Raw genomic sequence first — 13,633 nt, 5'->3', positions numbered from 1 at the left:
GCCAGATTTGTTTGGTGAATATGAATATAAATCAAAATGTAGTTTGTGTTTTAAACAGATTGTAATCCCGTTTGTTCTGGTATCATGTGCTTTTGAAGCTGTTCAAGTCACAACACAACTGTCTTCTAAGAGGTACAGTAAGTGCTAGATTTCTGTATTAGTAGGGGTTCAAATCCATTTTGCAACAATTCAGAATTGTCAAATCCCATTCTATGCAAAAAATTTATCAGCCAATATATCACATTGTTGCTTTTCTTTGTTATTATGGTTTGGGTTTTTTGTTTAGTGATTTTGCAAGCTCAGGAATTCTTTTCTTAGTGATAAATGAGTATAAATGGAAGTGCTGGACCTGTCTGAAACAATCAGATACTTAATATTCTTTGTTGACAATATGCAAAAGGAGCAATTTTTTCCGCGTAGTGTAGAAAAATAGGCATAATTCAAAGTCTGAGTTTTGTTTTATATTGCATCTCTGCCTCTAGTACAGTATTTTTAAAATAACCCAATTACAATGTAATCAATTTCCAGCTTTGTAGCACTGACCTCGCCAGAAATAGCCTTTAAAAAAAAAAAAAAAAGAAATGTTGGATGCCCTTCTATTGCTGTTCAGTCCTTCCAGGTGTATTCAGTATTGCATGTTTTTGCAGTAGGACTGGATCGCTGCCAGTCTTTTCCCATCTCTAAAGACTGCTGTGTCTGGATTTGAAGTACCTTCACACATTTCACTGTCACAAGATTTTTAATCTTTTTGTAACTGTTAGCCCTCCCTATCGCTTTCAATGGACCAAGTGCACGACTGAGTCCTTTGCTCCTCGTGTGAGATTATGGGTGGTTCTGAGACAGGGGAGGTCCCTGTCAGCCACGTGGTTTTGTGTTTGTCACGGTGGGATACTGTGTGGGGTTGACCAAAAGTCTTGCTGTCAGTGGCAAGGGGACCACAGGGACTCTGTCCTGTGCATTGCTCAGCTGAGCCAGAGAAAGGTATACTTGCTCAGTACAATGCCCTCTGCCTCTATGTTTGTTTTTATCCTGCCTGTGTCCTGACTGTTGTTTTCTTATACAACACCACCAGAACTAATGAGAGACAGGGCAACCTGAAGTCTGACTTCTTATTGAAGGGGCGGCACAAGGCTCATCATCCCTTTTACCTTCTCTGCCTTAGCTGTGTGTGTGGTGTAATTGGGCAGTCCCTGAACCACCCAGGAAGGATGCTTGTTCTGCTCACTGAGGTTCATACAAGAGCAGGGCTGTGTTGAGGCATTGGGGTTGCTCAGAAGATCAGCTAGCAATTTCCATTTCTAGGGCTCAAACATCATAAAGGTCAGCATTTCCTAACTTGTGAACCCTTGCCTCGGCAGCACCAGTGATATGGCAGGCTTTTATGGAATGTGCCTATGTGTGTGAGAGGGGAAACGATATCGACTTGTTAAACCAGAGGGCACGAGTACATCTGTGCTGCTTATGAGGCTGTGGTTATAACTGGGGCTGGTATTCATGCCAGCTTCATTTAGCTGTGCTCAGGTAACGATAGCAATGATAGTGTCACAACATCAGCCTTAGGAACAAGGCAGAAACCATAAGGCAGGTGCAGGATCCCTGGAGTGGTTATGCTTTGCTTGTCAGAGCATCCTGGAGTGTGTGCTGCACTCTGTATTGCTCTAGATGCAATCTAGATGCCCCTGCTAGATGAATTAAGCTATCACAGGGGACAGTCTTGTCTTTGCTGTGTATAAATGTGCCCTGAAATTAGCGTTGTCCTTCTGTTGCGAAAGGCTTCCTGCGGTTCAAAAGGGCAAAAAGTAGTTTTTTGTGATTTGGACAATTTGCTTTCAAACTTCCTGTTTAGAAATATTTATATTATTTTTTGCTGTTCATGGGGAATGTTCTGTCAGAATATGATCTTGCAGCTTGCCTGTGAAAACAGCCCTCTAGCTGAGTGTCTTCTAGGCACTGTGTTATTACAGTGTCCTATCTGAGTCATAGGTAAGTGAAGAGAAGCCTTTCAGTGCATCTAAATAGACTGAGGTTTGTTGCATCCTTTTTTGTTAATGAAATACAGCTGACGAAGGCAATATCAGAGACTTCCTCATCAGGACTCGTTGGTATGGGTGGCCCCCCAATACACACTTGTGCAACACTGCAGCAGGGTGTTTTCCAAAATAAATCTTTGTAGATTTGTGACAGCAGTGCTGATAAATTAACTATATTCTAGTTAAAGACTTTTCTGTTAATGGGTCAGTTGTTTGCAACATTGCTTCAGTGTCATTAACTTAGAAACTAGTTTTAACCAGTTATAGCAATTGCTTTCGTGTAATTTAGGATTTACATAGTTTAATGAAAAGAAGATTAGGTTAATGGAGGGAGAAAATAGCTCTGCGTGCTCTCTTTTGGTTCCTTTTACTAGCTGCAGCCTAGTTTCCAGAAGTAACCTGCGCTGCCTGACAGATGCCCGTGGGTTTGGGAACACACCATGAAAATGCTGGGTGTTCCCAGCGCTGCTTATGGGCACCCAGAGATCTGGAAGTGGGGCAAACACCTCCCTTAGCAGCCTCCTGCCCAGCAGGGTGATTGTCAGTGTAGGGCTGATTGGCTTAGGGGTCTGACTGCCTATACCAAACAGGTTTGCTCACTCTTGAGTCCATCTTGACGTGTCTAAATCTACTTTATTTGGCCTAATCAGCACATGAGATCCCTGCATCAGGAATGGGCTGGTGCTCTTTGTAAAATGCTCTTGTTCTATGGTAAATGATTTGTGTTAGGTTTCTCTGTCAATAAATCACAACTCTGTTAATGTGAAATGTCTTTTTCAAGCAGAGTGGGATTACGAATGCTAGATGTTCCAGCCATATATTTTAACTGTTCTCTAATAAACTGAAATATATCTGAGTGATTGAAACACAAGTGCAAGAAATTGTATCTTCTTTTAATTTCTTTATGGGGGTTTTAATAGGCTTTGTAACATCTGTGGCCATGAATAAAGTTTGATAGCCTGGTTCTTTTTTTCCCTCTGCAGCCTTTTCTTCATTGTTCTTGTGATTTCAGACATTATGGCTTTGGTAAGTTGTTGCACATACTCTTCAAATAAGATCAAGAAGCAGGGGGTTCTCCTAATTCCATCTAGAGAGATCTGAATTTGCTTCAAACTTCAAAGTTTTTGTAACTAGGGCAGTGAATTGGATTGAAATCCTAGCATAAATTAGAGATAAAATTCCTCTAGTCTCTGCTCTTTGAATGTCATGTAATTAATGCTTCTGAAGAAGCAATATTCTCATAATAATAAGAGACAAAAATGAAGTAATAAGTTATCATTCAGAGTTTTTCATGTGCTTTTACAATCAAATTCTTAGGGAGAATTAAAATAAGAATATCAATTTTAGCTGTGGAGTTAATTTTTCAGTAATTTTGAACCTTTACTCTTCCCCACCTTTCCCTAATAAAGAAAGGAAAAGAAAAAATGTGTTACCCACCAGCTCTGTTAGAGTTATCAGAATCCAGGAGATCAGCAACATGTGAAAAGGCACTTTGTGGTCTTTGTAATAAACTATAATGGAATGATGTCTTCTGAAAGCTTGCGTCCAGAAACCAAGCTAGCTAAAATAACCCAAACCTGAACTATACCACAACATAAATTTTACAGATTTAAAGTACTTATTCGTTGCCCTTTCAAACTTTCTTTAACCCAGCAAGCAGTGCTTCTGGATGTCACAAGGTAAACAGAAACCTTTTCAAAGCAGTAGGTAGAGCTGGTGCTCTCACATTGTACATAGTGGGCTTAGTTTCATTCCTTTAGAATAAACATTCCTGATGTGATTTCCTTGTGCAGTGGGATCTGTGGATCTCACCTGGTAGGAAAAACAGTGAGTAAAAAAAATTACTAATTTGTCTGTAGAGTGAGAAATGGAGAAGGTATAGTTTTATGTAGTTTCATATAAATCTGTGTGACCAATCAAGTGGAAAAGGGTTTAAATACTAGTGAACCACACTCATAGCATTTCACTAATAAAATCAACTAGACCAAATGAAGAGGGCAGGCATGCACTGGTGTGTACTGACCCCCAGTATGTCCAGGTCTTATATATCTCATGTATACTCCTGTTTTGGTTTAACTATTTCAAAACAATATGTACTTGGTGTACAAAACAAAATATTACCCAAGAGGTTTGATATGCAGGAGTTCTGTGTATATGCAGAAATGAGAAAGTTGGCAGGAAAAAAAAAGAGATAAGTGGTATTTGGTTTTGAATCACTGTGGCCACCAGCTAGAATTTGAAGGATTCACTAACAGAGAAGTCCTGTCTTCTCCCATTATTCCCATTTTACAGATGGGGAACTGCCAGAGTGCACCAAGAAATTTGTGGCAGAATTCCATGAAAATAATATGCAGCCTTCTCTTTGGCACTAGGTATTATTTGGCATGCCACTATTTCGAGCAATAAGGTGGCTTTTCTTATTGAAAAAGTACTTTGCTGGTAATCATTTTCTTGCAAGCTCAACTTTACAGATCTTAGTCCATCTTTAGCTATTTGTGTTTGATACCATCTTAAACCTATTTCTGGCTCCTAGACCATTCTTCAGTTGGTACAAATGAATGTTCCTGGAGGGGTCTTGCCCTTGTTCTACTTGTAGAATTAGAAACTTGGAGTAAACAGCCTGTAAATGTGGGATTTAGTTTTGTGCTTCAGTTGTGGAATGTTGATGTACTAATCAAAGTTGGTTTATTTCCTAGCATTTTTTCTTCTTGGTTAAAGATTATGGAAGCTGGCTGGATATTGGAACAAGGTACAGTATTTATTTCCCTTCATTGCATTTTTAAAAGGCTCATAGGTTAATATTGTTGTGTATCTGCTCAGAATTCTTGTATTTTTTTCTAATTACTCTCCTTAATCAACTGCTTCAGTGGTGTTCCCCATACTTAAAACTCATGGGCGTGCATGTCTGCACACATGTATATGTGTACATATATCCCAAGCTAAAACTTGTGTATTAAAATCTGTTCCAGAGCAACTTGGAGTAATTAATGAATCTAGCATGCCAAGAAATATAGTTACTAGCATTTGTTTTATTTCTGAAGAGCAGTAATTACACAAAAAATAACTTAATTACCGTTTTGATTTTTAATTAGTTGTAATCACTGTTAAAATAACAACTTATCAAAATTGTTAATTGTCTTGAATCTAGGTATACCTCCATATAGAGTCCCCTGTGAATTAATGAGCTTTGTGCAAATATGTTGGTGGCTACCAAGACTCATGTGTCCTCCCTCCCCCTAGCTGTGTAAGGGTAAATCTGTGGCATTTAAACATAGGAATCACTGCTAAAATGAGAGAATTTGGTTTGCATTGAGTAGTACTAGCGTCCATAGTATACATCATGGGGTAGGTTTTCAGCTGAGCAGTCTTACTTGTAAATAGTCTGGAAATAACAAATACAAGGAATACCCATTTGAAATTTACCTTTCCTGTGTTGTAGAAATAGATAATATGCTGTCATATAAGTTTAGTAGGGAATGTGTTGTTAATAATCCAGCCAATCTGGTCACTTGACATTGCTATTTAAACAAGTTGAATAGTGACCTGTTGCTAATATTCTGTTTAGTTTATATTTACTCTGTGCTTTGCTTAGCCCCAGAGTTCCTTCCAGCTCATGCTTGTGGGTACACACACGTACACATGTATACTACCTGTTTTCTTTGGAGGTTAAAGTTCCTGCTTGTAGCTACCTTTTGAAGTCTTATAGTAAATCAGGTGGCTTCATCCTTTGGTTTGAATTACTATGCAGATTAATGAGGATATAAAAGACCTCAGAAAAGCTCTAATCTGCTGGGCAAGAAGCTTTCTAATGGAGAATTAGCAAGCAAAAGTGTAAGTTGTTGCAAGAACCCAAAAACTTCCTCTCTGATACATGGTCTTCATAGCATAGAGATTTACAATGGTGATAGATTGTTGGATCCATTTCGGCTGAAAGCTTGCTTTTTCCTTATGAGTTATGGAGAGCTCATTATGCACATCTGTAATTCTGCCTCTGTCTGTGTGTGTGTGTTGAGCACTGAAAAAAGCACTGAAAAAATCCCTTCACAAAAGTAATGTTATTAATTTTTAACATGGTAATGCATAATGCCCAGGCAGCCTTTAATTTGTCATTACTTCACTTTTGAGTGCTTGACTGCTACCTACGTTATTTTATTGTAGTCTCTTTATATAATTTTTTAGGTCATGGTTTAACCCGAGCTGGCAACCAAGGATCTTCTTGCTCACCTTCCTCCTCCCCTACCCCATGGAATGGGGAAGAGAATGATAAAAAGTAAAACTCATGGGTTGAGATAAAGACAGTTTAATAGGACAGTAAAGACAGTGAGAAGAATAATAATAATAGAATATACGAAACAAGTGATGCTTGATACAGTTGCTCACCACCCAATGACCAACGCCCATCCCGTCCCCGAGCAGTGCTCACGCACACACCCCAACCAACTCCCCAGTTTATATACTGAGCATGATGTCATTTAGTATGGAAATCCCTTTGGCCAGCTTGGGTCAGCTGTCTTGGCTGTTCTTCCTCCCAGATTCTTGTGTACCTCCTTGCTGGCAAAGCACTGTAAGCTGAAAAGTCCTTGACTTAGTAAAAACACTGTTTAGCGACACCTCAAACAGCAGTGTGTAATCAACATGATTATCATACTAAATCCAAAACACAGCACTGTACCAGCTACTAGGAAGAAAATTAACTCCATCCCAGCTGAAACCAGGACAGTGTGTACATGCACGTAAGATAAAAAATTACTAGGTTGCATAAGAGAAGAGGTGAAACCATAGGGCACAGACCTGAAGTGTTCCTTCTTTTACCTGGCATGAGCAAAATTTTGGCATGCAAACCTTCTCCTCTAAGCAAATTCTTTATGTGTGATTCTCAAGCTTGGCAAAATTAGCTGGCAACAGCAGATTTTTTTTCTTTTTTTGCTTATTCCTGGAAGGGAAGATGAGCTTCATGGGGTTTTGGGCAATTCCCAAAACCAGTAGGAGAGAGAAACTCACATGGCTCTTTCCTGTCCTCCTGTTACAACTGCAGTGACAGATCTGTGGCATTCCCTTTGCAGTGTTGTCTGTTGTTGCTTTGACAGTAAGGTCTGAAAATATCCCATCTCAGTTGACATTTGAGGTGTTGCTAAAATTTTCCTGAGAAGGCTGAGTCAGTTAAGGAAATGACTGGGTTAATTTTTTTTTTCCAAACTGTATCTCAACAAAACCTATGTAGGACTTAATGGAACAAAGAACAGGAGCATGCTTAGGGACAGCTGCTCTCAGCTTTTTTCCTTCCTGTCTCTTTTTCTTCTGTGGCACTGATAGGAATTATGTGTGTGCACATACAATTGTTCGGGTTTGTTTTATATTGCTAGTTACCACATCATTGAAACCACAAGTAGAAAAGCAGCAAATTAATTACAATGTGAAGATTCATTCATCCAGAGTTTGCGTCCAGTGGTATATGTGCCACCCTTGCAAAACTTCTGATGTGTATTTCTTTCCTTACTCATTCTTTCTTGTGGTGATAGCTTTCTATGGATTTTCTAACTAACGCGCTTCAAATCTCTGTCTTACTAAGAATGTACAAGTTCAGTGGGAAACCCTCATCGGGCAATACTTGGAGTTTCCAATACCAGTCCTCAGCAGTTTCATGTGTAAGAGCTGATTTTAAATCCTTTGTGATAAAAAGATGACCTCCACTGCTTTTTTGTGGTGGTGTTTTGCTTCCTAGTGGATTTTTCTCATTGTTTGGAAGTAAGGTTCATGTACTGAACTATTTCCTGGGTTTTTTTACATTTCACCCCTAACTCCTGACTTTCACATCTCTTTTTACCATGCCTTAACTGCATTACATGTGACTTTATCATGCCTCATATGTGCCTTAACAATGTAATGTCTTTATTCTCCTGGTTGAATTCACCATGCCATTTAAGTATTGTTTTTAAATGTGAAGAGATTTCTACTTTTCCCACTCTTCCAGATTATGCATGAAATGCTTAGCAATAACAGATCCAACATAATCCTGTATTACCACGTTCAGCAAATTATCAATGCACCATTGGTTCCGTCCTCTCACTAAATTATCAATTACCATAAATATTTCTGGCTTCTTAGAAAGTTTATGAGGCCCTTGGCTTAATAGTCATGCTGAAATGAATGTGAACTTTTTTTTGCAGAGAGTGCTTTTTGTGGTTTTGGTATAATAATGGGATAATAATCTTGCAGTGAATGCAGAACTCATAGCAGTGGCTTATGCAAGCTTCTGAGGTCTGCTAACCTTACCCTTTACCTGTATATCTTGAACTCACCCTGAATTGCATCATATGCTGTAGAAGAATACACCATTACATTTCATAAAAATAGTGATATGGTTTTCCTAGTATTTTTGATATATCAGTGTCTCGTATGTGATCATGAGAAGTTTTTGTTGACAGATTCTTTCATTTTTCAATTCAGACAAATGGAATAGCTAGCTTTTTGAGTTCTTTGTCAGTAAAATAATATCTCTATGGCTTAAAAAGTCTGTTTATCTGTCTTTATCTATAGATCTCTATAGATAGAGAGATATAGCCTTTAACACCTACTACATCTACACAGTATATGCAATTTGTAAATAGCGGTATATTCAGATAGTCAAGATAAACCCTAAAGGTTCTTTATATGACAATACTATGTAGTTTTATACAGACACTGTTCTACTCCCTCCCTCTTTTTATAACAAAACTGGAAGATAAGAGAAAGATACAGTCTTAACTGTTCTGCTATTTCAAAGTTCAGGGGACATAGATAAAGCACAGGAGACTGTTCTTTAGGTTTTAGGATAACAGAATTGGTTTCATGTTTGGGATGCTGGGATTTCTAGGTTTCACTATTAAAAAAATGTCATATAAGTAGGAGGAGAGCTATGTTTATCAGCAATTTTTAAAACAGAACCTAGAAGTGATATGATTTGTGATTTCTTTTGTGGGAAACAGAGGAGTGAGTGTGGGATCCTGGCTAGAAATGCTGTAGACTTGAAGTCCAGAACCTAAATCTGGGATCTCAATGTGTACCTAGGAATAATCCCACCATTCAAAGTAGCATGTTGTGTAGAAATAAGGTCCTCAGGCTCTTCTGAAGAGTGCTTTTCCAAGCCCTTGCACTTCAAGTTGTTTTTATTTTACTTGTTTTGCTTCTATTTTTTTTAATTGCTATGGTAACTTACTCCATCATCCTGTCTTCCCAACTTCTAATCAGATCTGCCATCTTAGGAATTAGCCTGTCTTGGTAGAAAGCCACATTTTGGAGCAAGATTGATTCCCCTTCCCTCCCTCATTTTTTGCAGATCTTTGGTTGTTCTTCTTTCTGCTTAGTACTTCTCACTGAGGTACACTGACACAAAGCCAGGACATGGTAGTATCTCGTATGTTCTCCTTTTGGTTCCTTGCTATTGAGAAAGGTGTCCTCCTCTCTGATACAAAATTTTCCAAGCACCAGCTTTGCCTGTGGACCTTGATCCACACACAGGGCACTCAGCTTTTCATTGAACAGTTCTGCCTTACCTTAGATCATCTGTGATCCCCTGCACCAGCTACCTCTTCTCTATAATTACCTGTCCCTGCCCATCTCATCTTTAAAAGCATTGCTCCACTGCACCCCACTAGGCTATTTTCTTGTACCTGTTTAGTGTCTCTTCTTCCTCCACATGAATCTAACTTGCCTGGAACCTAGAACCTTGCTCCTTTTTCTTACCAGCTCAGATCTGACTTCTGATGAAGGAAGCTTGTTTTGAGAGTTATCCTCTTCACTGTAACTACAGATCCAGCCAAGGGAGCAGTTCTGTTTTGTATATGATCAAGATTTTGCCACCGCTGTTGTGGTGTGTACCTGTAAGAGTCTGTTTGTTTAATCACAGCATTACCCCAGCCTGAGAACTAATTTACCAAGCAGAGCTGCCTGCAGGCACTGCAGTACCAGTTGCTGATAGCCCCAGAGATTCTGGCTGTTTGTAATTATGTGACAAATAGACTGAAATTGTTTTTAATTGTGCTCTATGGCATGATGTATGTATATATTTCTTTACCCTGAACATCTGATATTTTAATAAAGGAGCGTAACTATTCAGCCTTTTGCAACATAACAAGGGAGAAGCGTGCCCAGCACCCTCTTTTTACAAAAGTGCAGACAACCCAGTCCCTCGACTGACAGGTAGCTAAGCAGAGTTTCTGGAAACGTCTTTCCTTTGAGAAAGCCCCTCTCTATGCCTCCCAAAATGAGTGATTAGCACCCACATCTGAAAAACCTCCTTTTGGGGCAGACAGGAACTCAGATGAGTGCCTGTCTAAGGACATACTGATGGCAGCAAGTTGCTGATCCTCTGGTAGCAATTTCAGACTGTTTCATTTGGCAGGGTCTTCATTTGGCTTCTAATTTTCAGATTTCTCATTCAAGCTTTCTTTGAAAGCTAGAGGAAAGTGATGTTTCTGCTTACATGAAAAGCACAGTTGTATTGTCAGGTGAGAAGGAAATTTGAGGTGTTACCAGTAATGCATGGGATGTTAACCCATCTAGCTATCTATCAGGGTGGCTGTTCCCCTAAGAGCCACGCAAACTTCTGTACCTGTAGTGCTTGTAGGGACCCCGAGGGCATGTTGCGCCATGAAGATAACTGCAAGGAGGGTTGGACTTTCAGTTGGCAACATATCATTTCCCGTGGAGAACTGAAACTAAGCCTGTAACACACCCGGGTGGACTTCCAAGGGCAGCTTTTGAGGGACTTGTGTTATCTTTGTTATTGTAAATGATAACTTCGCAGTGCACTGCGAAGTCCGAAGTGCACTGACCAGGTGAAAGTATGCTTTGTGCCTGACTTCACGCTCTTGCTGTGTTGTCTTGCACGTTCCCCACAGAAACAGAGCAGCAATATGACTCTCCTAGGCATGCTGTTCTGCTTAGCTAAAGCTGGAGGCAGGAGACCCCTGTAGGGAAGGCACGTAGGAATGATGGCTCCTGTTTGATATTTTTAACCTTCAATTGTTCACATTACTGAATATTTTCAGTTGCACTGTGTATAGCTCGGAGTTTCGAGATGCAAGCTGCAGGCTGTTGGGGTGGGTTACGCTGGTTGAGGTCTGAGCCCATTTGTGCAGGTGGATTTTTGCAACTGATTTCTCAAAACTATGTATTTTGAGCAACGTATTTGTGAAAAGGTTTAGTCAGACTCAACTGAAATAGAAATATCTTGTAGCATAAGTTAAGTCCCTTTCAGTGTTCTCCATGCGTTATGGTCATACCCCTACTTCTTTGGTTGCTGGTATCCTAGCTGTGGAAGAGCTGGTGCTTCTCCACAGAGCTGAATTGTACTAGGCTAGTGCCGGGTTGTCACAGTCTTGGGGTCAAGAGTATTGGTAGTATTGACATTATGAACTTTGCTGCTCTTCTGTGGCTAAACTCTCAAACTGAGTGAGTCCTCTGACAGAAATTCCAGGTCAGTAAACTGGCAAGTGCTCTTTTGCAGTCCTTTTTTTTGTGACTAAACTCAGACTTTAAGTTACCCTACTCATCCTAAAGATCCATCTGCTTTGAAATAGTGAAGATGGGTGCATCAGGAGATGGGTACTTCTCATGTCGGAACACCAGGATCTTCAGTAGTCCCAGGAAAAAAAACAAGCAGCTATACTGTGTCCCTGATGGACACCGGTACTACAGTTTCCACCTGCGACTCTAGCCTGAAATGCCACTGGATCTGGAAAAAAATCTAAATTCTTAATGGCTAGTGGTGTACATTAATAGCAGCTTGATATCCAGACATTGAACACTGGATGCTAAATTTCCTAGGTCAAATTTCAGTTTGACCCTAAATAGCCCATCTGTAACAGTGAACTTTAGGTACCACAGTTTGAGCAATTGGAGAATAAGATCTCTGCTTGTTATCCTTTTAATTGTTAGTGATTTAAGGACTTCATAACCTAGAAACTGCATCTTCATGTTGTCTTTATTACCCACTCTTGAACTCATTTGTTTGATCTCTTTGAAACCTTGTGTTACACAGCAGAGAATTCTGCAATTTTTAGAAGCGTTGAGTGAAAAAGTAGTGGGTGTTTTTTCTTAAAGCTGCTCATCACTGGAATAGTGTTTTATGTAGAAGGCTGCACTTCAGCTGACATAAATATCTGAGTTGTCTTACTACCAAGGAATGTCTACCTGATGGCAAGTTCTCCCTAGTTTCTGCATTACCAATTCACAGCAAATGAAGGTTTTGCAACGGTTCCAGTCACATACGTTGAATTACCTACTTGAGTGGAAAATACACCCAGTACCTCTTATTCACTTGGTATACAATCAGTTGTGATTTCTATTGTCCTCATCATTCCTCATCACAGACTGTTTTTTACATTACAGTGGTGCTATACTAGTTGCCTTCCAGGAGCAGCTTATATAAATGATATACTGAGCCAATAATTAGGCCTAGTTCAAAGGGGAAAAAATATTCAGAGGATTGTTGTGTCAGGATTTTTTTTTACTCTGCAAATTTGCACTTTTTTTCTCACTTCTTTTGTCTGTTTCCTCCTTGCAGCATTAGCCACTATCTGCTGGTGATGTCGTTGACCATATTTATGATGTTGATGAATGGACTGGCCCAGCTGCTAACTACGAAAAGACTTGAACTTCCCAAAAGGACTAAGCACCATTCCTCATGATAGAGTGATAAATCTTCCTGCCTTGTTCCCATCCTCAGGCTTCCTCTGAACCAGCCTCCACCTCTGGAATGTAAATATAAGTCAACACACTAGAGTGCCAAAATCCCATCCAGGGATCAGAGTGCTCTGCTGATACAGGTTAAATGCTGTCCTGTGACTGAAATTTGTATTTGGAGGTTGCCATTTAGACATTAACAGGACTTTAAAAGCCTCAACTTTATTCTCCAAGTGTACATGTTTCTTGAAAATAAAGATGGCAGCAAAGTCCTTCTTAAAAGAAATAGGCAACCATCTTTTGGAGGTTTTTTTTTGGTTGTTACAACTTGTCTGCCAGCTGTTTGTCTCACATGTGCTCACTCTCATTAAGAATCTGCAAAGTCCTAGCTTTATTTTATGCCTCTCATAAGCATCCCGCAGACTAAAGCATAAATGAAATCAGTCTGGGCAGATCACTGATTTGTATGTTGACAGTGTGGCATACACATTTGAATATCTCTGAAACCGGCTATGCTTTTTGCAAGTTGTGTCAATGTACATGTGAAAATATGTCGAGGCAGGTTAAGACTGGTACGCTGTGAGGCTGTTGCTGTAAGACAATGGCTTTTAGCTAACCTCAGTGTGAACTGCTGCAGTTAACTGTGCTCTCCTGCTGCCTCCTGTGCAGTATGCCAGCTAAGGTAACTGATTCAAATGAAAAGGAACCTGATTAAAGAATTGTAAAATAGCATTCAGATGGATTCCCTGGTCCAGCTTGTGATGGGGTGGGCGGGAAGGTTAGGGCTTATTGTTTCAGTGGCAGCCCAGGGTTAGATCAGCATAAAAAGGTCGTAAAGCTGCAGCTGGAGTTGGTGGTTTGCATGGAGTGATTCCAGGTGGAGACTTTTTGCCTTTCTGTCCTTGTTTGCCTTTCCACGTGTGCTCTGCTCCTGATCA

General features: G+C 39.8%; 1 protein-coding gene across 7 annotated transcripts in view; it reads left to right on the top strand.

Moving 5' to 3' along the window:
* PIGN (phosphatidylinositol glycan anchor biosynthesis class N) overlaps positions 1-13,432 on the top strand; it is a 107,131-nt gene extending 93,699 nt beyond the window's left edge. Inside the window, exons 26-29 of one of the 7 annotated variants that reach the window (XR_008448477.1) lie at positions 59-3,056; positions 4,727-4,779; positions 5,179-5,280; positions 12,577-12,701. Coding sequence is in view for 5 of the 7 variants with exons in the window: in XM_009569411.2 (XP_009567706.2) it covers positions 59-132; positions 3,014-3,056; positions 4,727-4,779; positions 12,577-12,700 (294 nt within the window). In the remaining 2 variants the exon portion in view is untranslated. Of the gene's footprint in view, positions 1-42; positions 3,057-4,726; positions 4,780-5,178; positions 5,281-12,576 lie in introns of those variants that run through there. The other 6 variants (XM_009569411.2, XR_008448478.1, XM_054058318.1 and 3 more) reach the window with 6 other exon arrangements.
* The last annotated feature ends 201 nt before the right edge of the window (positions 13,433-13,633 follow it).

Source organism: Cuculus canorus, chromosome 2 (assembly GCF_017976375.1).
Source record: "Cuculus canorus isolate bCucCan1 chromosome 2, bCucCan1.pri, whole genome shotgun sequence".
Classification (NCBI taxonomy): Eukaryota; Metazoa; Chordata; class Aves; order Cuculiformes; family Cuculidae; genus Cuculus; species Cuculus canorus.
Note: the sequence above shows the minus strand (reverse complement) of the source record. Positions and strands in the feature narration are given on the sequence as shown.